General features: G+C 40.4%; 2 protein-coding genes and 1 non-coding gene across 4 annotated transcripts in view; 1 reads left to right on the top strand and 2 right to left on the bottom strand.

The window, feature by feature from the left end:
• Positions 1–1,844: 1,844 nt before the first annotated feature.
• On the bottom strand, positions 1,845–5,689 carry LOC104590500 (DEAD-box ATP-dependent RNA helicase 42-like). Its single transcript, XM_010249189.3, is given in 6 exon segments — positions 1,845–2,539; positions 2,542–2,983; positions 2,985–3,215; positions 3,218–4,133; positions 4,135–5,433; positions 5,539–5,689. Coding segments are annotated over 5 exon segments (3,252 nt in total). The 5' UTR covers positions 5,352–5,433; positions 5,539–5,689; the 3' UTR covers positions 1,845–2,093.
• A 117-nt stretch (positions 5,690–5,806) lies between these two features.
• LOC104590501 (uncharacterized) overlaps positions 5,807–26,987 on the top strand; it is a 28,130-nt gene continuing 6,949 nt past the window's right edge. Inside the window, exons 1-2 of one of the 2 annotated variants that reach the window (XM_088900541.1) lie at positions 5,807–6,020; positions 6,362–6,457. In XM_088900541.1, coding sequence (XP_088756667.1) covers positions 5,873–6,020; positions 6,362–6,457 — 244 coding nt within the window. In that variant the 5' untranslated portion in view covers positions 5,807–5,872. Of the gene's footprint in view, positions 6,021–6,169; positions 6,458–26,987 lie in introns of both variants that reach the window. The other variant, XM_088900540.1, reaches the window with a different exon arrangement.
• Positions 16,416–16,521, bottom strand: LOC148801411 (small nucleolar RNA R71). Its single transcript, XR_016084891.1, has one exon. It is a non-coding gene; the product is annotated as a small nucleolar RNA R71 (small nucleolar RNA).

The following is a 26,987-nucleotide window of genomic DNA, read 5'->3' on the forward strand; positions in this document are numbered from 1 at the left end:
TCCATCAAGTAACTTTCTTGATCATAGCCGCAACGAACTAAAGGTCTAGACATCCGGGTAGATTTTCTAAGTTAGGTGCCATCCATAACCTATTGATTATCTCCCACTACTCATGAACTATCTTCATCAAGAACAACTTCTTGATAATGATCGTTTAGAATATAATATTCTTCTAAGAAGTAGGCATTTCGACTAACAAACAACTTTTGTTCTCTTGGGTCATAGAAAATATACCCTACAGAGCCATTGGGGTAGCCTACAAATAGGCAATGACTGGTTTTGGATTCCAATTTGTCTGCACTTGTTCTTTTAACGTGTATTGGACAACCCCATATTTTCAAGTGTCTTACACTTGGTTTCTTGCTGGTCCAAAGCTCATAAGGATTCATAGAAACCGATTTGGTCAAAACCCGATTCAACACGTATATTGCAGTCTCCAATGCATGTCCCCAAAAGGATATAAGTAATTTTGAATGGACGATGAGTGACCAAACTATATTTAATAGAGTCCGATTTCTTCTCTCTGACACATCGTTTAGCTGTGGTGTAACAGGAGGAGACAATTGTGATATAATTTCATTGTCCTTTAAGTAGTCCCTGAATTTGTTGGATAGATATTCACTTCATCAATCTGATCAAAAGGTTTTGATATGTCTCTCCAACTGTTTCTCGACTTCTTGTCTAAACTCCTTGAAATTTTTAAAGGATTCAAATTTATGTCTCATTAGGTACACGTAACCATACCAAGAATAATCATCGGTGAAAGTTATGAAATAACAGTATTAGTTCGATGAAAGTTTTGTATGTATCAAGTCAAGTGTGCTTGTACAAAGACAAATCTAAACCAGAGTACAAATTTGCAATGGTTCAGATTTACACTCCAACTAAACACAGCATAACAAACTAAACCAATTGCCTTAAACTATTTCTCAAGAGACTCCAGAGAGTTGCTACATGTTATTTGATGCATAAAGAACCATTTCTGGGTCCCTTCTACATACACACTTATTTTGTTGAAAATCATTGATGTCAATCTGTAGAATAGCATCAACTCATCAAGTTTTGGCCCTTCAGGCCTTTACTATAATTGGAAAACCTGCTGCCCTGGTGACAAGCCCATAACCATGGTTAACTACAAGGGTGAGGATAAGAAATTTGCTGCCGCTAAATATCATTCATGATCCTCATGAAGATGAGAAAGATTGTCATTATAGTTCCACTTGTCATTCACCTGACTATAATGACATGCAGTAGAAAGAAGCCATGCTCATATTACCTGATAATATATCTCCTATTAGCATTCTTTCCTTGGATACCTCTGATACTGCATACTTGCATCCAAGATTATGTTTGGAGCTTCAATTGCTATAATAGTTCTATTTCAGATCTTGAGGCTCAGTTTGGAAGAGTACAAACTGAGCTTAAGAAGAAAATTGCTTTTGAATTCTGTATCTATCATCTTTTCATCCAATATTCAATACTACAGGAACACAACGCAAAATTAAAGAAACTCTGTGATGCGCTTAAAATCTAACATCCTGCCTGAATTTAACAGCACATATCAATGAATGTATCATGCTATGAGTACTATATGAGTGGGCAATATTCTAATGGAATTGGCGACTCCCCAACGTGTGTTTCTTCCAAGTCTTTCGTGATTGTTGAGATTGAGTTAAAACTTCATACCTTTAAGGCTGTAACGTTACAGTCAAACATCTAATGTGATTTTCTTTCTAAGATATGATGTTGTTGTTATTATTGATTTTCAAAAAGAGGGCAACATGAATTTAACAAGAATTCTTTCTTCAATCCATCTTTTCTTTACCACTGTTTTATACAAAAGCTTGTATAATGGTCTCAAAAAATTATTCATAAGATGTCAATCAAAATTACAAGTTACCAAAGAAATCATTTTGGCCGTAAATATATTGATTTTCCACAACCAAAGATAAGAAGGTGAATCCCAGTAGGCCAAGTATAAACATCCAAAGAAAAATAGAATCTGGAGTACAGAGGTCCAAGGAACGGTTTTCCAGCAGATGGAAAACGAAAAAGTACACATTCATCCAACTAGAGAAATCTTAACCAGTATCTCACAGAACTGAGTACCTTCCTGGTTGGGCTGCACCAGGGAGTGACAATGCCTGGTTGGTGATATCCTCCAAAACACGTTTTACCTCTGCTTTTGCTCTCTTTACAGACTGTTCAGTAGGTCTCTTGATGAACAGGTAGAGCTTGCGCTCCCCAGGTCCCGGAATTTTACCAGGTGGGTAATACTGCCCCCTTGTTGTAATGGCAGCTCCTGTCCATTCAGAAATTGGACCTAAAGTTTCCTTATGGGTTACCTTCCAACGAGCATTCTGGGAGAAATCATTAATTTCAAGCTCTGCTTCATAGTGTTCAGGCATTGCATCAGCTTGGATCTTTGCCAGGTTATGCTGCAAATTCATGGCAGCTGCCAATGTTGCAGCACGAGCTGCTCCCTCATTAGGGACAATACGCAGTGTAGCCCCAGGAACAACAGCTGCCGTGCCTGGTAACCAAGGACACCAAGCAAAGTTACAGGTAGTCCTCCATTTGGAAGCAATTGTGCTGCACTGACAGGGGTTGGCACCAAACCCATACTTTCCTTGGAGGCTGCAGCTAAAGCAGCAACCTGAGCAAGGACAGCTTGCTGTGTGATGTCCCCTCCTGCCTTCCGGATCCCTTCATCTTCAGACTCTGAATCTGACTTTTCTTCCTCAAAGCCATATTCCCTTGCCTGTGCTTTCTTTGCAGCTTTTCTCACTTCATCCTCTTCTTCATTGAACTTAAAACCACTTCCCCCATAACCAGTGCCATGGGCTTGTTCAAGTCCTTGACTTACTTTTGCCATGAAACCATCAGCCAGAGCCTTCAGGTCTTCAGGAACTGCTTGTTCAGAAAGTTCCAGGGCTTTTACAAGATTTGGAGCATATCTTGCATCCACCTCTGATATAAATGTATATAAATGTAATAGCACAGCCTTTCCTGCCTGCCCGACCAGTCCGTCCAACACGATGAACATAGTCTTTATAGTGATTTGGGACATCAAAGTTGATTACTAGCTCAAGCTCCTTGACATCTAACCCCCTTGCTGCAACACTTGTTGCAATCATCAGATTACAGACATTGCTCTTGAAATCAGAAATGGTGGATTCACGATCAGTTTGATCCTTAGCCCCATGAAGAGAGAGAGGAAAGGATAACCATGCCTTAACAAGTCCTTGAACAAAGAATCACATTTTTCTTGTGTGTAGACAAATATTAAAATCCTTCCCTTTTCATACCATTCCCCAATTAGCTCTAGGAGTCTTAGAAATCTTTCACTTTCTGGTCTCACCTCAACCAACTGTGTTATATCCTTGTTCACAACACTCCTTCCCCCAACCTGTATTTCCACAGGCTTGTTCAACACTTTACGTGCCAGTATCTCAACTTGACGGGGAAAAGTGGCAGAGAACAGTACAGTCTGTCGGTCTGGTTGGGTATTTTGAACAATGCGAGTAATCTGAGGTTCAAAACCCATGTCAAACATTCGATCTGCTTCATCCATAACCAGATACGTAACTCTGCGGAGATTTGTTATCTTTCCACTACTAGTACAAAGTATATCTATCATCCTACCTGGAGTGCACACAACAATCTCAGCTCCCCGCTTTAATTCACTTATTTGTTGGGCAACTCCAGAACCTCCATATACAGGTACACAGTTAACACCCACTGCCTTAGCAAACTTCTTGATATCACTATGGATCTGCTGGACAAGCTCCCTTGTAGGTGCCATTATAAGCCCAATAGGACCATCCCTAGGAGCAACAGGTGGTTGGTCTTTGATATGCCTCAACATTGGTAAAATAAATGCCAAGGTTTTCCCTGAACCAGTCTTTGCAATTCCTATGCAGTCTCGACCACTCATAATTATTGGTAATGCCTGAGCTTGGATGGGCATAGGCTTCTCATAGTTAAGCTTTTTTATTGTATCCGATATTTTACTCACAAGACCAGTCTGGTTCCATGTCTTAACAGGCTTTGGTACATCCTTTCCATGTATCTTCAATTCTAGTTGCTTTCTGTAAGCAGGTACCTCTTTGGACGTCATCCTTGAAATCTCTCACTTCAATATAGAAATTCTTCCTGAAAGGTGGGTACTGGATCTTTGAGTGATCAACTAAAGTTAATTTCTCAGCTTTGGTCTTCTTCACTCTTTTCATGAATTCATCATCATCTTCATCTTCTGGTGGAAGTTCATCATTTTCAAGGTCACCATAATCTGAATCAGAATCCTCTCCAGGAATTATTCTTCCAATAGATTTATTTATACCTTTCTTTGGTTGAACTCCATTACTCATACCGTCTTTTTGGGCATTCTTGGAATCAGATTTTTTATCCTCCACATTCAAAGAATCCTTGGCACTGTTCAGCTTCTCAACTTCAGGCAACACCATAGAGTTCATGAAAGCATCCAATGGGTCAATTTCCTCCTCCCCACTGACACTGTCACCGCCATTTTGTCCCATAGGCACTCCACTTCCATTCTCAGAATCAACCACCATGGCATCTGCACCTATGCTAGCAGGCTTGGCATCCTCCTGCAAGTCCACATCCTTCTCCGACTTCCCTGCAACAACAGCTTCATCATCATCTGATCCTCCTTCAAGGGTCCAGTTCTTACCCAACTTTGGTTCATCCCCATTCACTTCACCACACTTCTCTCTTTCAGATTCTTCCTTCTTCCTTCGCAATTGATGCCATTCCTGAACTCTCCTCCTTCGCTTGTCCATCTCCTCATCCAATTTCTTCCGCTCACGTTCTCTTTCCTGATTATAATCCACCTCCATCCTCTGTCGTTTCCTGTCATAATCATCTGCTTCCCTGTCCTCATCCCTATCCAGTTCTCAACGCTTCTCCCTCTCCCTCTCCTTTTCCCTCTCCTTTTCCTTTTCCCTTTCCCTCTCCCTCTCCCCATCTTCCCTCTCACGCTCTCTTTCTTCCCTTTCTTTCCTCTCTCTTGTTCGTTCCCTCCCTTTATCTCTATCTCTCTCCCTCTCCCGATCCTCTCTATCTCTCTGTCTGTGCTCTCTATCTTTCTCCCTTTCCCTATCTTTGTCTTCTCTGTCTATGTCTCTCTCTTTACCTCTTTCCCTCTCTCTGTGCTCTCTATCTTTCAACTTCTCCCTCTCTTTCCTCTTCCTCTCTCTTTCTTCTCCGTTTCTGTCATCTCTCTCTATCTTCTCTATCCCTCTCCCTGTACTTCTCATCAACGCTCCCCTCTTCAAATCTTCCTTCCTCTCCGCATTCTCTCTCCTCGACTTATGTTTCACCTCATCCATCACTATTACAACAACAATAATAAGAACAAAAAAATCGGAAAATCCTACAAATCCAACCTCGCAAAAACCCTAGACATCAACCCTGCAGAAAAAGAAAACACAAGAAATCGAAATTTACAACATAATTTACAAAAAGAAACAAGATAAATAAAAGAGAAAATTGAAGAAAGAGGAATTGAGAATTTACCGCTTGTGGAAGTAAAATCGATGAACGACTAAGAAATTTCTGAATTCCTCGTCTTCACTAGCTGCAGCAGGAAGGGAAAAACAAGATGGGTCTCTCTCTCTCACCCCCGTCCTCTTACTCTAGGGCTGCACAGATGGGATCATGGGACTTCGGTAGAGATTTAACATTTCGAACTGTCTGCTTTTGAACTCACCGGTAATTCCCAGCGAGTCCACAACAAATCAGGCCACGTCAAAAGTAGCTCCTTGGCTACCGACACGTCTCTTTCTCTCTCTCTCTCTCTCTCGAACTCCTATCTATTTCCCGGAACTCCTCAGTCTCTCTCTCCGGTTACATGGTCGGCAGCGGCACCGTCTCTCTGGCCGTCCATAATCTCAATCGTGTCGCCAAACGCCAACTACTCTCATTAGTTCCGACTGCAAGGGAATCGCTGGAGAGTTTCCTGCGTGCCATCTCGAACGTTGCCGATGATCAAATCACAGGTAGGATTCCAGCGTTTGTGAAATTTATCAGCCTTATGCATCTCGGCCTCCGCAACGACGCTGAAACAAAATCACCGTTGTTGTTGAGTGCTTTGGGCTTGACCTTTTGCGCTGAGATCATACTCCACTCAATTTGACCTGTTGTTCAGGCTGCGTTTTGTAAGAGTGCAAACTTCGAACCGTTGCAAATATGCTCTCCGGTTCAGGTTTGCGCCCGTTTGGTAAGAGCGTGAAACTCTATCAACATTCGATGCAAATATGTAAACGTGGGAGGGTTTTCATCGAAAATAAGTTGCTATTATTCTCAACCGAAGCATATCGTTTTCTGCATAATCCCTCAGAGAGAGAGAGGACAACGGCTTCTTCCGAACTGCAAACTCCAGGAGATCTGAGCCGCCGGTTGCTTTCTTCTTCCTCAGCGGAACTCCATACCAACGGTAACCTCTGTTCTTGCCCACAAGCTTGTACTACCTCCGATCTACTTATATGCGTGTATGTTTGCTTCCCATCTCGCAATACAGCCGCCCTTCAGTGGATTATGATTTTTGTTTTTTAGTTTTTAGGTCGCATATCCTGTCAGAGGGAGATTCGACCCTGTTCTCTGAAGCCATCGTAGCAGTTGGAGCATCTCAACAAAACCCTCCGTCGGTTGCATTTCTGGTTCCTATCTTACCCTCCTTTTTCAGACCCGAGAAGGTTGTTCCCTTTTCTCAACCACGTCCTTCTCTTCCTATTGTTTTGCATGATTTTTTTTTTCTTTTGATTGAATTTGTGTTTAGAGGACTCAGATTTTTAGTTCTAGAAACAAATGTGCATTAATTTGAACATGAGCTCTGGTTTTTGCCTGTTTTAGGCCTACTCTTTTTTATATCAAGAGGTTTTCGTCATACCATTGACTGTTTTTCTACGTGCGAAAATAATTTTATTATAGTTCTCTAATTATTAAAACTGAAGTCTGAATCTGAATAATGTCGTCCTGATAGAATTCCTTTTGGTTTTTAAATCAAGATATCAATGTTTGCTTAGTTTTAGTTCTGAATTCAAGGTCAGCATGTTTGTATTTTGTTTTAAGTCTGAAATTTGAGGATGGGCGGTGTGTTTAGTTTTCTTTAATTAGGACAGGGTGTATGTGTGTGTGAACGAGCATAGGCTTAGTGTCTGTTGCCTTCATGTTTGCAAAGGCCAAATAAAAAGAAAAAGAGAAAGAAAGAGTAAATTGAATAGGTTGCTTCGAGTACTCACTAACAATTGAAAGTTGTCTAGTTTTTGGATACTGCAGAAAAAGAAATGCTGCCATGCTAAAACTATACTACTTCAGCCCAGGAAGCATTTTGGTCATCCTCGTGTGCTGCTGTAGGGCATAGCAGAATACTGCATTAATGAACGGGCATTAGTAACTGTAACTAACAGCAGAGACTGTAGGGAATCCTGATTGATAGATAACAAGTTAGCTAGGCCAAGGGAGAATCCCAAGGAAAATAACCACAGGATTAGAACACCCCCTAGTTCTTCCTGAAGTTGTAGAGTTTGTGACAATTATCTGCTGGATTGGCTGTGAATCTGTCCAAACAGAAAGAGTCCAACTTAGTTTCTTCATTCTTGAAGCTAAGGCTATGTTTGGTTTGATAGAAATAAGAGAAAAACAGAAAGTTGAGGGAAAGTTCTTAGCAAAATTTTGTTTCTCCCTTATTTTCTATAAAACTAACATTGCCCTACTGAATTTTTTTTCCTTGTAACTGAAATGCTGTACACCAATCTTTCCATATTACTTATTTATGCTAACTATATATACTCTAATCTATATAACTATATAAATCAAATCAAACTATTCTTCTTTTGAAAATGCAATGTCTTGATATTTTGCTCAGTTCACACATTTCACAGTATCAGCAGATCTGATCAAAATGATATTTTTTTGAAAACATTGAGTGTATGTGAAGGGCATTAGTCAATTCTTTAGATGACAATGGCGTCTATTATTCTTTCACTTTTGGTGACAAATGGTCCCACTCTACTACTTAGTGTTGTATATGGTGGGGACCCAGGATTTCTAGGGAGCTTCATCTCTGGTGGATCTATGGCTTCTTGCTTAAATATGAAGTACAACACGGTTATTGTTGGTGGCATGGCACACATCTGGGTCTGATTGTCATTTAATATTTGTTTAGAAGCTATGATTTGATCTAATAAATAAGCAAAGAGTTGGTGGAGGAGGTGGGTTAGTGTATTTGCTTATAGAAAACAATTAATTTCACTTGAATCCTTGATCTCATTGGACAAAAATCTTAAGTTTGAGGGGACCCAAGCAAATAGACTCAAGTGATAACAAAAGTTCAGAAATACAAGCAAATTCATCATCCTGTAGCCCTTTTCGGAAGCCAAACCTCCAATTTAAAGCCAAAGGAGAAATCGGGGAAGGAATAAACTTAGGAATTGCCTTTTTGTATAAAGGGAAAGAGAGTAAAGAGAGGGGAAAAGGTCTTTAAAGAGGTTGCCCACCCAAATATCTTCCCAAAAAAGAACATTATTTCCAAAATAGACATCATACCGGACCAACTTGAGGAATTGGGGAACAATCCCATGTATAGCCTTCTAGGGTGTTCTAAGAGTCACCCATCGAGATACCCCAGCATCCCAATCATTCTCTCTCTCTCTCTCTCTCTCTCTCTCTCTCTCTCTCTCAAAAGGCCATCTCCACAGCCACTTCCCTAGTAAAGCTTCATTCTTAAGAACTAGGTTTCCTAATCCTATACCCCCTCCTTCCTTACTTCTACTAACTATCTCCCACCCAGTGTTTTAAAAGCGAAAGGCGCACAAAAAGCGACAGGTTTCAAATGCGCCTGAGGCGCAAGGCGCAAGGTGAGGCACGTGCCTTTTTAAAGAAGGCGCACAAAATTAAAAAAGAAACTAAAAAATAGAAAAAAACATGTAGAAATTCTAAGAAATCAGGAAAATATCAAAAAACAAAGTTAATTACTTAATTATTAGCTCAATTGGTTAGAATTAGATACTTAGATTTGTTGAGTTGGGCCTAGTTGTTTTTATTCTTATTTTAAGTTATTTAGTTAGGAAGTTGTTGGGATTTAGGTCCATTAGTTTATGTTTTTAAGTTGTGACTGTTCAACTACATTAGTAGTCGCCCTACTAAGGGCATCCTTGTAATATCTCATCCTTTAAGTCAAGTATAAATTATAATGAGGGGTTGGCGGCTAGGGTTTATCTAAGAATCCTGGTTGACTTCCTACTCTTTTCTCCTCCTCTTTTCTTCTCTATTGCTGAAATCTTTATCTTCCTCTTTCCCTTCACAAGAAATTCAACTAAATTTGCAATCAGTGATTTCTACTTGGTATCAAAGCAGGCTGAAGGTTCCTTGAGTTGTTTTCTCATGCAGCCCTAAATCGGCCGACTGCGTGGTGATTTAAGAGGCCGATTGAAGATCTCAAGGAAGCCCAATATTTGGATTTTTTGGTGGATTTGTTTGCCTTGTAGCTGGTCTAAGGTTTTTCATCAAAATCAGGAAAAACTAGAGAAAGGGGGAGAGTTTTATTTCTGTTGGACTCTTCAATTTTGACCTAGGAAGTGGCACCCTAATTTTTGAGGGTTCCTTGGAGTATTTTGTAAGGGGCGGTTCAAGTCCTGCCTGATTTGGAGGCTTCTAGAGAGAGAGGCTGCCTCTTCTCTCTCTTCTCCAGTCCCGCAAAAAAGGAATCTTTTGTGGAAAGACTGTCTAGGACACCAGAAAGGTGTTGTTGGTTCCAAAAGTGTTTTGTTTGATCTTCTTGCATATTTCAGTTATTTTCTTTACACTTTTTGAGAAGCATGGAGGGTCATGGAGTTGAAAATAAGCCCGGGAGTGAAATGGGACCAGTGAGAGGAGGTGATGGAGACCTTTTCGGGATTGGGACCATTACTACAGTTAGGTTGGATGGTGCAAATTACTTAGAATGGTCACAATCTGCAAAGATGGCCATTGGTGCTCGTGGGAAATTAGTGTATATCACTGGTGAAGAAGTGAAACCCGAAACTAGCAACTCCCGGTGGATATAGGAGAATTATATGGTGATGACTTGGTTGTGTAATTCCATGTTGCCCCATATAAGTAAAAATTTTTAATGGGCAAATACAGCTAAGGAATTATGGGATGGGGTTGTAGAAACCTATTCACAGAGGGAGAATGTTGCTAGGGCTTATCAATTGAGAAATCAAATTATTTCTACAAGGCAGGGAGATATACCTGTTGTAGCCTATTTTCAGCCCTTAAAGCACTGTGGCAGGAGATTGACCATTTAGAGGCATTTGCTTGGGAAACCATTAAGGATGCAACTACCTATCAGAAACATCTAGAGAAGTATAGGGTGTTTGAATTTCTTGCTAGCCTTAATCCTGAGTATGATATTGCAAGACAACATCTTCTTTCCAGGGACAGTGTTACTCTTTCCCAGGCATATGCCTTTGTGTTAGGGGAGGAGAGCAGGAGAGATGTGATAATGAAAAATCCTGTTTCTGATCAGTTTGCCATGGTGAGTACTGTGAAACCTAAACAAAGTGGAGATCAGGGTGGTAGTGAAATCAAGAAGGAAGATAAAAGAGATTTGATCTGTGATTACTGTAAGAAGCCTAAACACACGAGATACTTGCTGGAAGCTTCACCCACATCTTGTGCTGACTAGATTGAAAAATAAGAAGGGAAATGCTCACATGGAAGTTACTGGTGACATTCCGACCCCTCCTACTACAGCTGCTTTGGAGTCTGTTGCAGCTGCTGCAGTAAGGGCCGAACTTGAGAGGTATGGGCAACTTCTGAGCCAACGAGATACAGCCAATTCCAATTCAGCAACAAGCGGACAACAAGGTACAGTGGTACTGGTGGAGTCCATTCTACTTCTTTTGCTCACACGGGTTGTTCACACGTCACTGCAAATTATGTTTCTACTTTAGGTAAGGAGGGACCTCCTTGGATTATAAATTTTGGAGCCTCAAAGCACATGACCCATAGCTCTACTATTTTTTCTTCTTACCAGCTCTGTTCTGGTAGAGATAGGGTTTCCACAGCTGATGGATCCCATGTTCCCATTGCTGGGAAGGGATCTGTTAAGATTAGTGTTCTATTTCTCTACCCTCTGTCCTTCATGTTCCCAGATTGAGCACTAATTTGTTATCTGTTGGTAGTTTGATTAAGAACCTGAACTGCTCAGTAATTTTTTCTCCTGATCATTGTATTTTGCAGGATCTGGATTCAAAGAGGACGATTGAGAGTGGTTGTGAAGTGAATGGGATCTACCTCTTGGATGTGCTTCCTCCTCATCAGAGTCATGTCAGCAAGGATAGTGAGTCAGGGTCTGTGGGTTAAATTATGCTTTGGCATAATCGTTTGGGCCATTTACCTTTTTCTTCTTTGAGTCTTTTGTTTCCAAAACTTTTTAAGTCTATTAGTTTGTCAAGTCTGGAGTGTGAAGGTTGTCAACTTGGAAAGCATTGTAGACATTCATTTAAACCTAGTAATAAAAGGTGTTATTCTTCTTTTGATGTTATTCATTCTGATGTGTGGGGACCTTACATTGTTCCTTCTATGAGGGGCTATTGATATTTTCTCTTATTTGTGGATGATTTCTCACGATACTCTTGGATTTACCTGATGAGATCCCGCGATGAAGTACCACCCTTGGTGAGGCAATTTCATCAGATGGTGCTAATATAGTTTGGAACAAGAATAAAGGTGTTAAAATCAGACAATGCCAGGGAATATTTTGAAAAACACCTTGCCTCATATCTATTAGAATATGGTATTGCCCATCAGAGCAGTTGTCTCTATAGTCCACAGCAGAATGGTGTTGCAGAAAGGAAGAACAGACACATTGTTGAGATTGCAAGAAGCATGATGATCACATCTACAGTTCCAGTTCGGTTTTGGGGTGATGCAGTTCTCACAGGAATATATCTGATTAACAGGGTGCCCTCTCGTATACTTGGATTCAGCACCCCATTCAGTCTCCTTTTTCCAGAGGGGGAGATGTTTCATATTCCTCTCAGGGTGTTTGGGTGTGTCTGCTTTGCTCATATCCTTGGTCCTCACCGCTCGAAGCTTGATCCCAAGGCAAAGAAGTGTGTCTTCTTTGGATATGCAGAAAATTAGAAAGGGTACTGCTGCTATGGTCCAGTCTCTGGGAGCCAGTATGTTACCATGGATGTCACCTTTTTTGAATCCACATACTTCTTCTCAAAGAATCCTTCTCAGGGGGAGTGTTTTGGGGAAGTGAGTCAATAGTCTATTCCTCTCCCAGTTCCAGTCCCTGTGTTCACTCCTGTGCTTGACCCTCCTGTGTCACCTACCTTACCACCTCCTTTGCGTCCTGCTTCTCAGCATTACTTACGACAAAGACTTCACAAGGAAGTTGATTCCACTACAACAGAACTCACGTCACTTCCTATTGGTTCCTTGGAGACTCCAGATTTAGTTGACATGGATTTAGGTATTCCTCTTGGTCCCGCTACTGTTTCAGTTATCATTGATTCTACTAACCCTGTTACAAATAACCTCGATCTTCCTATTGCTCTCAGAAAAGGAAAGAGAAAGTGTACTGCTCATTATATTTCACAGTACTTATCCTACAGTGGACTTTCTCCTTCCTACCGTGCTTTTCTTTCCTCTCTCGACTCTATGTCTATACCCAAGGGTGTTAGTGAGGCTCTCTTCAAACCTGAGTTGAAGACAACTATACAGGAAGAGATGGCAGCTTTGATTAAGAATCAGACATGGGACATTGTGGATCTACTAGAGGGCAAGGAGACAGTTGGATGCAGATGGGTTTACACAGTAAAATATAAGGCAGATGGAAGTATAGAAAGGTACAAGGCAAGACTTGTTGCAAAAGGGTACACACAGACCTAGCATTGATTACTTAGAGACCCTTGCACCAGTTGTAAAGATGACCTCTATTCAGATACTTCTTTCTCTTGCTGCTTCATACTCTTGGTCCTTGTTTCAACTTGATGTGAAGAATGCTTTCATAAATGGGGATCTACAAGAGGAAGTGTATATTGATCTTCCTGTTGGCTTCTACAGTGATGCTGAAAAGGGAAAGGTATGCAGGCTTAAGAAGTCACTTTATGGCTTGAAACAATCTACTAGAGCATGGTTTGACAGATTCAAAAAAGCCTTGGTTGCTTTTGGCTACACTTAGACTTAAGCCGATCATACCTTGTTTGTGAAGCGAAGGGGATCTTTGGTGTCAATCCTAATTTTTTATGTGGATGATATTGTTGTCACGGGGAATGACCTAAGTGAGATTGATTGCTTGAAAAGGAATCTACATAAAGAATTTGAAATTAAGGATCTTGGAGAACTGAGATACTTCTTAGGCATTGAAGTTGCAAGATCAAAACATGGAATTTTTATCTCTCAAAGGAAGTATGTCTTGGATCTTCTTCAAGAGACAGGGAAGCTTGGAACGAAGGCAATCAATACCCTTATTGATCAGAACCATAGAATCAATGCATCAGAAGGTGAGCCAGTAAAGGACATTGGGAAATATCAGAGACTTGTGGGTCGGCTGCTATACTTGTGTGTGACAAGACCAGACATTTCCTATGCAATAAGTGTGGTAAGTCAATACATGCATGCTCCACGAGTCCAGCATTGGGAGGCAGTTGACAGGATTCTTGCTTATCTGAAGGGACACCCGGGCAAAGGCATATTCTTTACTGATCATGGACGGTTGAAACTAGATGCTTATACAGATGCAGATTGGGTAGGATGCCTTGATGATAGGAGATCAACTTCAGGAGTGTGCACCCTTGTTGGGGGTAACCTTGTCTCGTGGAAGAGTAAGAAACAAACAGTGGTGGCAAGATCAAGTGCTGAAGCTGAATACAGGGCCATGGCACATGGAGTTTCAAAACTTCTCTGGATCCATTCCCTATTAGAAGAAATTGGTGTACAGGCAGAAGAACCTATGGTGTTGTACTGTGATAACCAGGCAGCAATTAACATTGCCCATAACCCAGTCTAGCATGACCGAACTAAGCACATTGAAGTGGATAGACATTTTATCAGAGAAAGAGCGACTTCTGGAGAAGTTTGTCTTCCATACATTGCTTCTGATCTGCAGCTCACTGATGTTCTCACCAAAGGTGTTGCAAGTTGGGAATGTGTGACATTTACTCCCAACTTGAGGGGGAGTGTTGAGTTGGGCCTAGTTTTTATTCTTATTTTAAGTTATTAAGAAATCAGCATTAATGAAGTTAACACTTCAAAGAATTAAAGAATATAAGTATATGGCATATGAGCACAACCTATGGTCCTATACAACATTAGATAATCAACATTAATGAAGTTAACACTTAAAAGACACTTACCTCTTGGTATCAGTATCCTCTCCATGGCTCACACCATTACACTCACATGTAACAAAATCAATATAAAAATTAATCATTTATTGTAATAAGCAAGTAAGGAATCAGATTTGAAAAATATTTCAAAAAACAAGCTATATATTAAGTATTTAAATATGCAATATCTATTTTTCTAATATAAAAAAAAGGTTCTTTCATCAATCATTGTTCACAAAGCATAACCTATACAAAAAGCAAGTTTACTACCTATACAAAATCTCAAAATCATATATTCTCATATGTCCATTGACTCCATTCATCCATTCTTGATTCTTTTTTCCTCAAGATTCAAGCATTCATTCTTCCTCATCATTTCCCTCATCATTTGGAAATTCCATATCATCTTCATACTCATCAGATTTTATAGTTCAGATCTGATCACACTGCTTAGCACTTTTGCAATAAGATCTGAACACATAATGAAGCATTTTTCTTCTAACTTGGTGCTCTCAATTCTGAGTTTCAGATCTAAAATCAGACTTGTATTCACCATGATTTCAGATTTGAAACCCACATCAATTCGAAGATCTAGCAGGTCTTATGGGAAGCAAGTTAGAACAGACCTGATATATAGACCTGAAACTTTGCTACCAGACATAACCACTGATTTCAGATCTGTATACACTTGCACTCCTTGCTGAATTTCCTTATCAGCCCTGACCTAGCATCAAGTAGCTGCTGTAATTTCAGCTGCTGTAAAACCTCACAATAACCACTGATTTCAGATTGAGTAGCTGCTACTCAAAAGAGTGCAGTTCAGATCTGATTACTTTACTTGTTACTTTTGAAATCAGAGATCAGATCTGAACTCATTATTGCTATAGCTTCTACTCTTTTTGGTCTGCATAGCTTATGAAAATAAGGTGATTCAGATCTAATTACCTTACCTATCACTTCTGCAATCAGATCTGAGCACATACCGAATCATATTTGTTATAACTTGTTGAGTTTCAGATCTGTATTCACCTCTGAAACCTACTTTAATTTAGAGATTTAGCAGGTCCTATTAAATCAAAATTGAAAGCAAGTTATGACAGATCTGATTTCGGTATATACAGATCTGGACATTGCTACCATGCATAGTATAACCATTGATTTCAGATCTGCACTCTCACTGCTGAAATCACATCTCAGACCTGAACATAGTTGTTCTAGCTACTGATTTCAGACATGTACATTGAATGGCAACAGTATAGCATCAGATTTCAGCAATAAGAACAGATCGGTACAAGGAGAAAGAAATTTGTAAATTGCAGTAGATGCTGAAATTTAAGATTGCAGATCTGAATGTGTAAATGATTTATGCATGTACCCTCATAAAAATCAGATTTGAATGTGTAAAAACCATGCACAACATCTGTACTCAATAAGGTTAGTGGTATGAACTCAGATCTGAACTCATCTGAACTCAGATCTGAATATGACTGTTCTCAGTAGCTAACATTTCAGATCTGATTTCAGGTCCCTGTAATTAATGGCTGCATGCAAGACATACAAGTTGGAACTTAAAGAAAAAGCTTAAAGCTCTTGATTCTAGTCCTATTTCAGATCTGGTTGTAGTAGATTCCAGATCTACTTATTGATATTAGGATTGAAATTTTGTATTCTAAATAGTTCCCTTAACTGGGGCTGAACCTAGAACCATGATGGACTATGCCAAGCCCACCTTAACTGGGGCTGCTTCAAGGATTAGAAGACCGGCCATTGCTACTAATAACTTTGAAATCAAGCCAGCCATAATTCAAATGATTCAAAACACAATTCAATTCTGTGGTATGACTCACGAAGATCCAAATTCCCATATAGCCAATTTCTTGGAAATTTGCGACACCTTCAAGCATAATGGGGTAAGTGATGATGCTATAAGGCTAAGGTTATTCCCATTCTCATTGAAAGATAAGGCCAAGTTTTGGCTAAATTCATTACCAGCCGGATCTATAGCCACTTGGGATGAGATGGTTGGCCGATTCCTTTCTAAATATTTCCTTCCCTCCAAAACATCGAAAACGAGAAATGACATTACCACTTTCTTCCAACAAGAGGGAGAATCTCTCTATGAGTCATGGGAACGTTATAAGGAGCTGTTGAGGAAGGTTCCTCATCCTGGCTTTCCGATATGGCTGCAAGTGCAGACCTTTTACAATGGTCTAACCGTTTCAAATAAGACCATCCTAGATGCAGCATCCGGGGGCTCCATCAATAATAAGACCCCTGAAGTGGTCCATGCACTCATAGAGGAGATGGCAACCAATAATTACCAATGGCATTTAGAAAGAACACAAGTAAGAAAGCAGCATGGTCTTCATAATGTTGACTCATACACGGCTCTATCTGCTCAAATTGGTGCACTCAACAAGAAATTAGACGAGATGCAGATGGAAGCCATGCATGTGCAGCCCATGACATGTGATTTGTGTGGGGGAGGCCACATCAGTACTGAATGCCAAGTTGGCAATCAGTTTAGGCAGTCTACATAACAGGTTGACTTTGTCGGTAACCTTCCAAGGCAGCAAGGATATCAGTACCATCATGCCTTTCAACCGGGATGGAAAGGATACCCGAACCAATCATGGTAGAATCAGCATGCACCAAAGCCCTTCCACCAAAATTTTCATCAGCCAGAACAAAAATCTAACCTAGAGGAGCTGATGACAAAGTTCATAGCCAGTGCTGAAACCAGGTTTCAAAACCAAGAAGCTTCAATAAAGAACTTGGAAAATCATGTTGGGCAGTTGGCACAATTGATCTCAGCAAGGATACCGGGCACATTACCAAGCAATACATAGGTGAATCCACGAGAACAAGTGCTAACTATCACTTTAAGATGTGGTAAGGAGCTTCCAAAAGTAGAGAAGAAAGCAAGGGCTGAACCCAAGGCAGATGCAACCCTTGAAGCCGGGAACTAGAAGGAGCAATCTGAACCGCAACAAGAAATGCACTAACAGCTCCCTTTCCTAATCGACTGAAGCAACACAAGCTTGAAAAGGAATTCGGTAAGTTCCTTGAGATATTTAAAAGTTTACATATTAATATTCCTTTTGCTGATGCTTTAGCCCAGATGCCCCACTATGCAAAATTTTTGAAAGAACTATTGGCAAACAAAAGGAAATTGGGAGATGTGACTACGGTTGCTCTAAATGAAGAATGCTCGGCAATCCTTCTTAACAAGCTGCCTCAAAAGCTTAAAGATCTAGGGAGTTTCACTATTCCTTGCACTATAGGCAGTTTAAAAATTGAAAAAACATTATGTGATTTGGGAGCTAGCATAAATTTAATGCCATACTCGGTTTTCAAAAAATTGGGATTGGGAGAGACCCAACCCACTAGAGTTGCATTGCAATTGGCTGATAAGGTCCATTAATCATCCTAGGGGGATCATAGATGTGTTGGTTAAAGTAGATAAATTCATTTTTCCCGTTGATTTCATTGTATTGGACATGCAAGAAGATGTGGATGTCCCTCTCATCCTAGGGAGACCTTTCCTGGCTACCGGGAAGGCAATGATTGATGTCTAACAATGACAACTCAGCCTTAGGATACAAGATGAGGAAATAATTTTTAAAATGTCTGATGCCATGAAACATGCACCCTCTAGTGATGACTCTTGTTACATGATTGATGCTATTGATGATGCAGTTAATGATTGCTTCCTAGTGAGTAGATCAGCTGACCCTCTTGAACCTTGCCTACAACAAGGAAAAGTTGAAATGGGGGAAAATGAGGAAATAAATCTCATGATGGCATACTTGAATGATAAACCTCAATTCAAAGGGAAGGGATTTCTCAAATTAGAAAACTTAGGCAAAACTCCTGTACCAACAGGTAAGCCGTCATCTCAAGAACCCCCCACCCTCGAACTGAAGCAATTACCACCCCACTTGGAGTATGCTTTCCTTGAGGAACCATCAGCTCTTCCTATAATAATTTCCGCATCCTTGAACCCATTGCAAAAAGAAAAATTGCTAAGAGTGTTGCGGGAACACGAAAATGCACTAGCTTGGAGGGTAGAGGACATCAAAGACATTAACCCATCAATATGCAGACACAGAATTTTGATGGAAGAGGACAGCAAGCCCTCGGTTCAGCCCCAAAGACGCCTAAACCCAAACATGAAAGAGGTGGTGAAGGCTGAAGTCATTAAGCTCTTAGATGTCGGGATCATTTATCTTATCTTTGACAGTTCTTGGGTGAGTCCCGTACAAGTCGTGCCCAAGAAAGGGGGTATGACCGTTGTCCCAAATGAAAAAAATGAACTCATCCCGACTAGAACTGTCATCGGGTGGCGAGTATGCATTGACTATAGAAAATTAAATGAAGCCACCGTAAAGACCACTTTCCTCTCCCATTCATTGACCAAATGTTAGAGGTTAACTAGGCACGAGTATTATTGTTTCTTGGATGGATATTCAGGGTACAATCAGATCCCAATTGTACTAGAGGACCAAGAAAAGACCACTTTCACTTGCCCTTATGGTACCTTTGTATACCGAAGGATGCCATTCGGATTGTGCAATGCCCCAGCAACCTTTCAGCGGTGTATAATGTCCATATTTTCTGATATGGTTGAAAAATTTATCGAGGTTTTCATGGATGATTTTTTAGTTTTTGGTTCTTCATTTGATGCATACTTGAATAATTTGGAACAGGTGCTTAGGAAATGCGAAGAGACACATCTAGTGCTGAACTAGGAAAAGTGTCATTTTATGGTGCAGGAAGGCATAGTGCTTGGACATAAGATTTCACAGAAAGGTATAGAAGTTGACAAAGCTAAAGCAGAGGCAATTGAGAAGTTGCCACCCCCATCCTCTGTCCGTTCTGTAAGAAGCTTCTTGAGGCATGTTGGATTCTATAGAAGATTTATTAAGGATTTTTCAAAGATGGCCAAGCCATTGTCTACTTTGCTTTAGAAAGAAGTGGCTTTTGAATTTTCAGCCGAATGCCTACAGGCATTCAACACTTTGAAAGACAAGTTAATCAATGCACCCATCATGATAGCACCAAATTGGACACTTCCATTTGAACTGATGTGTAATGCAAGTGATTCAGCCGTAGGAGCTGTTTTAGGACAAAGAGTGAACAAACATTTTCAGCCGATTTACTATGCTAGCAGAACTTTGAATGGAGCACAACTAAATTACACCACAACAGAAAAAGAGCTACTAGCGGTAATCTTTGCACTTAATAAGTTTCGTTCATATCTGATTTTGTCCAAAGTTATTGTGTACACAAACCACTCGACATAGGCACTTGCTTACCAAGAAAAATTCAAAACCAAGACTGATCAGGTGGATCCTATTGCTACAAGAATTTGACATTGAAATATGAGACATGAAGGGTACCGCAAACCTGGTTGTTGATCATCTCTCCTGGTTGGACAAGGTAGGCTCAAAAGAAGAGAAAACCAACAACATTCGAGAAAAATTTCCAGATGAACAGTTGTACTCTTTCCTATCAACAGAAGAAGAAATTCTTTTCTGATGTAAAATACTATTTGTGGGAGGAACCCTTTTTGTACAAATTATGTGCAGATCAGATCAGATCATAAGGAGATGTGTCCCCGAGGAGGAGATGGAATCGGTACTACGATTTTGCCATGATAGAGAAGCCGAAGGACATTTCGGAGCTAGCCGCACTGCAGCTAAGGTCTTGCAATCAGGTTTTTATTGGCCAATATTATTCAAAGATGCCCATAGGTATGTGTCCACATGCGACAAATGCCAAAGAATGGGTAACATTTTCCGACAGAATGAAATACCCCTTTCTAATATCCTGATCTGTGAAATTTTTGATGTCGGGGGTATAGATTTTATGGGGCCCTTCCCGAATTCTTTCGGGAATAAGTATATCCTCGTTGCTATTGATTATGTGTCTAAATGGGTAGAAGCCATGGCTTTACCCACAAATGACTCTAGGAGGGTAGTACATTTCTTAAAAAAGCTTTTCACCCGATTTGGCACTCCTCGAGCTATAATTAGTGATAGGGGAACTCATTTCTGCAACACCCAATTTGAACGGCTAATGCAGAAATATGGAATTAAACACAAATTGGCTACCCCCTATCACCCACAAACCAATGGCCAAGTTGAATTGGCTAACAGGGAGCTCAAAAGAATTTTAGAGAAGATCGTAGCATCTGCTAGGAAAGATTGGGCCATCAAATTGGATGATGCATTATGGGCATATAGAATTGCATATAAAACACCCCTTGGCATGTCCCCATACAGGTTGGTCTTTGGTAAAGCATGTCATTTACCGATCAAGTTAGAGCATAAGGCCTATTGGGCACTAAAATTTTTAAATTTTGGCATACAGGCCACGGGTGCTAAGAGGTGGTTGCAATTGAATGAGATGGATGAATTCAGACTTTTCGCCTATGAGAATGCTAGGGTTTACAAAGATAGAATTAAAAGGTGGCATGATAAGAACTTGCTGAGACGGGATTTTCATGTAGGCCAGCAAGTGTTATTGTACAATTCCCGTCTTCGCCTGTTCTCAGGTAAGCTGAGATCCCGGTGGTTTGTACCTTTCACAATTACACAGGTTTTTCCCCGTGGGGCCGTAGAGGTCACCCACCCGGTTCAAGGTACATTTAAGGTAAATGGTCAGCGCCTAAAACCATATTTGGTGGGCGGCACAGTGCCCCTTCCATCCACTCTCTATCTAGATAACCAGTGACCCTCCAACATGATAATATTCAAATACTTAGTCATAAACTGTCTGACTTGCATACTGTTATAGCATTTCCTTGTTTTTGATTATTTTTAGGATGTTAGTTAGAATAATAAAGCTTCTAATCTCTCCTTCTAGTTTGGAGTGATTTCTAGCAGAAGAGGCTTCCGACTAAAAGAACCATTGCACAATTTAATCTTTAGGAAGTCCTCTACAACACTCTTTTCACTTGGTATTGTTCTTGTTGGATTTATTGTTACTCCCCAACACTAGGAACATTGGGGACAATGTTCATCTTAAGTGTGGGGGAGTTAGGCTGAGGCCAGGGTGTGGAGCTAGAACCATGTACCTCAATCACCCCAACACACACATGCAGACAATGACATGACCAATTAGACTGAAATCCCCCAAGTTCATTGCTGTTTATTAGGTGAATTTAAAGAGGGAGTATAAAGAGTTGAGGGAGACCAACGTTTGTATCAGTTTTTATTCTTATGAATGATCCAACTTAGCACATGCATGAGGTTAAAGGGGGCTGAATATGTCTTTCATCATGACTAGCCCTAACTACCTTCATATGTATGAAAGCACTTGATTTCATCATTAATGGTTAGTCGAGCTAGTTCACTTTTGAATTACTGATGCATGAGATTCAACAATTGCAAAAAGGACAAAGCCCAATTGACTTCGCTATTCCGAGCTGAATAGTAAAACTAGCAGCTTGGAATATGAGTCTTGTTATTTGCCTCAAGCCTATGACCAGTGTGAGATGGAGCATAAAATGCACTCACACCTAGAAAACAATTGAGGAAAGAAAAAGAAAAAAATAAAATTGGTGACGACTAAGGTCCAAAGGGACAAAATGCAGTTGAACTCTGAATGAGGTGCAGTTACAGATTTGAACCTAGTTCAAAGTAATGGTTAATCTTCGCAGTCAAGGAGCTAATCTACATATTGAACAGGAGTGAAAACTAGAATTTGAAGAATCTCATATTCTCTCTTTCCTTGGCTCTTATGCATGTGTTAATAGGAGTTGAATACTTACAAAAGTTTCCCGACCACTCAATGCAATTCCCTCCTACAAATTCATCCGGTAAATGGTGAGAATAAAAGGGGGGGGGGATGATCAATTTATGGCTGATGTCTTTGCTTGAGGACAAGCAAAAGCTTAAGTGTGGGGGTATTTGATGAGTACATGGTTTACCTACAATTTATAAAGTTTATGCATGATTTTATGATGGTTTGTTTGAGTTTCACCCCATTTTTAGTTTAATTTCAAAAAATATTTCAGGGAAACCAATTCAAGAAAAAGAAGGCATAAAACAAGAAAAAAAAGAGCCAAAAATAAATTAATTTAGCCCGGCCCAGCCAAGAGAGCAATAGAGTATCACTCGGCCCATGTAGCCCATGCTACACTCTTTGGGAGAACCCAAAGAGAAAGCCTAGCAAGAAAGCTAAATTCGGCCCAACAAAGAGGAGGCCCATTTCAGCTCAAGAGCAGCCTAGATTGCAGCCCAAAACAGCTCAAAATTCAGCTAAGTTGCAGCCCAAAGGGAGCTAGGGGCGGCAACTTCTGAAGGCTTCAAGAGAAGAAAGGGGGGCAACACTCTAGAAGGTTCAAGAGGAGAGAAGGGCAACCAATTCTAGAAGCTTCAATAGAGGTTTCTAAACTCCTTGAAAGCCTATTTAAGGAGGTCTCTTGAAGGGGGGAAGGTGTTCAATTGCCTAAGTTCAAGACACTCTAGTCCCTTGGGTTCGAAATTCAAGAAGAGGAGAAGAGAGAGCTAGGCGCAAGAAGAAGAAGGAACTGAGGAGATCCAATCATCCAAGAGAGAAGAAGGTGAGTTCGAAGGAGGGGAAGCTTGATTGAGAGATCTAGGTTACATTCTTACTTAGTTTTTGTTTTCTTTGAATTCGAATTCAGCTTTAGATCATGTAGTGTCTCTTCCTTTCTTTCTTTCTTTCTTGCTGTAATGGAGATTGAATGTTGTAAATTCAGATTATGTAATTAAGTTTTCTTGAATCATTCGAATGGATTAGATCCAGCTTTGATGTTTCTTGATTAGAGAATTGATTGTAGAATTGATGGGCCGAATTGTTCTCTTACAAATCCAAATCTGAAATTTCAGATCTGAGATTTGTAATGTCTGAATTGATTGAGAAAGAATTCAGACATTCATTATTCAGCTTGGCCGATCTATTCTAACTTCTTGGAATTTCTAGAATGCTTGAGAGAGACTCTAGAAATTCGGATCTGCTACTCAAGAACCGAATTGAATGCAAGGTTAGAGATAACTTGCACAATTTAGTTGGTGATCAATTCAATCTGAATTGATGCCCTTGAATTGTTTGATCTAATGCATGCATGAATGATTAGATTTTTGATAGAGATATAAGAATCATCATTCATGCATAGGATGAACATGCACTTGAAAGAAGTTGTTCATTGCCTTGGGGTTTCACCAAACCAAGGCTGAATCATACTCTATTCGAATGATCTAAGAGGGCTGATTGCTGAATCATGAATTTGTAATTTTAGCCTATTCTCTCAACTTGAATGCAAGGTGTTGAACCAATGCTTATTAGGTAGTTAGCAAGTGCACTAGCCGCTCAAGTAATAAAGAGATGAGTAGAGTATCGTTCCCTCGAGGATTTAGGTAGCAACTACTAATACTAAACCAGCCAGCTCTTATCTGATTAACTGAATACTACAGTTTATTCAAATTTGAAATTCTAAACTACAAACTACATGATCTAAAGCTGAATTTGAATTCAAAGAAAACAAAAACTGAGTAAAAATGTAACATAGATCTCTCAATCAAGCTTCCCCTCCTTCGAACTCACCTTCTAGAATTGGTTGCCCTTTCTTCTCTTGAAGCCTTCAGAAGTTGTCACCCCTAGCTCCCTTTGGGCTGCACTTTGGGCTGCAACTTAGCTGAATTTTGAGCTGTTTTGGGCTGCAATCTAGGCTGCTCTTGAGCTGAAATGGGCCTCCTCTTTGCTGGGCCGAATTTAGCTTTCTTGCTAGGCTCTCTCTTTGGGTTCTCCCAAAGAGTGTAGCATGGGCTACATGGGCCGAGTGATACTCTATTGCTCTCTTGGCTGGGTTGGGCTAAATTAATTTTTTTTTGGCTCTTTTTTTTTCTTGTTTTATGCCTTCTTTTTCTTGAATTGGTTTCCCTGAAATTTTTCCTGAAATTAAACTAAAAATGGGGTGAAACTCAAACAAACCATCATAAAATCATGCATAAACTTTATAAATTGTAGGTAAACCATGTACTCATCAAAGGCATCATTGCTATCTCTACAACCCTTCTACCATTGGCTTCCTTTGCCTACTTGCTATCACTCCACTCAATAGAATTGAACATCTCCCTCAAGTTCCTCTTTCGCTTAAAAATTCTTTGTAATGTAAGATCGGAAGTAGCAAAGTGGGTTTTGGCCGGCCTAATCAATTCCTAACCCAGATGTTTCAATTGCTGACAATTATGACATGGCTGAGAATTTAGTGTCCTAGACTCCTCATTTTAGGCGAAATCTTTTTGATTGGGAAATGGATCAGATGCTAGAGCCGCTACAACTTTTATAGAGGCAAGTTATGTCTACAAATCTTGAGGATGAATGGAGATGGAAGTGGAGTGGAGATGGCTCTTATTCAGTCAAATCCTTGGCTTCTAAGCTTAGCAAGGTCAACATTACTGGCTTCCCTAGCAAACCGGTGTGGAACCCAATCAGTCCTTCCAAGTCAAACTTTTGGTTTGGGCTTTGGTGCTGAATAAGTGCCTATCGAAAGTCAATATGGACAGGCGAGGAGTGCGGCTCCCAGATCTGAAATGCTGTCTATGTGGGCTCCTGCCAAAGACCGCTGATCACCTTAGCATTCACTGCTCAATCTCTGCTAAGATTTGGGAGCATTTTCTCAAAGCTGCTAATGTTTGCTGTGTCATGCATGGATTTGTCAAAGAGTTATTATTATGTTGCTAGAACTGCCTGGCTTGAAGAAGAAAGGGAAGCTGATGAACTACTCCAGTTTGCTCATCTCATGGTTATCTATAATCCCTGAGTTCAAGCATCAGAATGTGTTCTAAATGCTTTACTCTCAATTTGTGTGGAAATTGTAAGTTGTTTTCTCTCCTAGTGAGGTTCATCGGGAAGATGTTGTAATCTATTTTCCTCCCATCATCAATAAAATTTTAACCTTACCTTTCAAAAAAAAAAAACAACAAAAGGTTGCATCCACTCACCCAATTGCACCACCTATCCCCAAACCCATACCTTCTTAACACTTCTATTAAAAATGTCCTGTCCACCAAGTCATAGGCCTTCTCAATATCCAACTTACAAACAAAATCTTGATTGCCTGACCTCCTCATCTCCTCCACACATTCATTTGCTATAAGAATCTGATCTGTTATTCGTCTACCCTATACCAAGGCTCCTTGAGCTTAAGTAATGAGAGAGGGAAGTATAGAACTTTTGCCACAATTTTATAGATGCTAGTCACCAAACTAACCAGCCTAAAATTTTTGGGATGTTTCGCATCTAATTTCTTAGGTATAAGAGCTAAAAAAGTGGCATTAACTCCACACTAATAACATGGTTGTTCTCAAACCCCCTAAAAACCTCAAAAAATTTTCTAAAATGATGTCCCAGGAGTCTTGATAGAAATCCATAATGAATCCATCTGGTCCAAGAACCTTGGATCTATCCATAGAATAGACAACTTGTCTTATCTCTTCTTCAAAATTTCTTTCCAACCATCCCACATCTAAGTCAATTAAGCTTGGCCACTCCAAATCCTCCACTCTCACTCCATTCTCCAGGGGTCTTCTCAAAATAGATTTGAAATGGGCTACACAACAACTAGCTATCTCCTCTTGAGAATTGAATTCCATTCCATCAAACTTAAGCTTAGCCACAAAATTTTTCCTCCTCCCATTGGCCATTGCATGAAGAAACTTGGTATCCCTATCCCCTTGATCCATTTATGCTTAGATTTTTGTCTCCAAGAAATCTCCTCCCTCAAAATGACCTCTTCTAACTCTTTCTTCAGCTTCCATCTCAATTCTCTGACAGACATAAGATTAAATGGAAGCTTAGGTACAAATAAAACAGAGGATAGGGATACAGGGTCTAGGTCAACATTACCAACACCACGGATAGATGATGTGGAGCCATTAGCAAGGGTAACAGATTGTGATGTTGAGCAATGAGTGAGAAATGAAAACACACCTGGAGTTCCCGTCATGTGATCGGAGGCTCCAGTGTCAATAATCCAAGGGTTGGGTGTGGATGCCAAACAAGCCATACCTGAGTGTGCAAAGGTAGTTGTGTTCTGCTGCGACTTGGATTAAACAAACCTTTCATACTCATCCCGAGGAACACTCACCATCTCCTTGTCTGGACCATCTGAGGGAGTAGAAGGCATCGGGTCAGCTGACCGGTTCTCCTGTCTAGAGCTGAAACTGGTGTCACTAGTCATGGCATGGTTGGCCCACGTCGAGGGAGGACCATGTAAGTCATAGCAGTAGTTAATAGTATGTCCATCCAAACCACAATGAGTACACTTCCGTGGACCCGAGCCACGTCCTCTACCACGAGCTCCCCCTGAATCCCTGCCTCCAGTACGACCACCACCACGGATATGTGTAGGTCCACCACTACCACTCCTGCCAGGCTGGGCTCCTCGAGCCCCACTTCTGCCACCTCGACCTCTCAATACTGCAAATGCTGATTTATCTGAGACATTAGAATCCATAGATCCAATGGAAGCCCTCCGAAGATGAGCAAACACCTCCTCTAAAGATGGAAGAGCAGATCCCCCTAGTATCTGGGCTCGTACTGGTTCATACTCAGACTTCAGCCCCACCAGAAACCGTGTCACATCAAGCTGCTCTCGTTGTTGCT

The sequence above is a fragment of the Nelumbo nucifera genome, chromosome 3 (genome assembly GCF_055504915.1).
Source record: "Nelumbo nucifera cultivar China Antique chromosome 3, China Antique-T2T, whole genome shotgun sequence".
NCBI classification, from domain to species: Eukaryota; Viridiplantae; Streptophyta; class Magnoliopsida; order Proteales; family Nelumbonaceae; genus Nelumbo; species Nelumbo nucifera.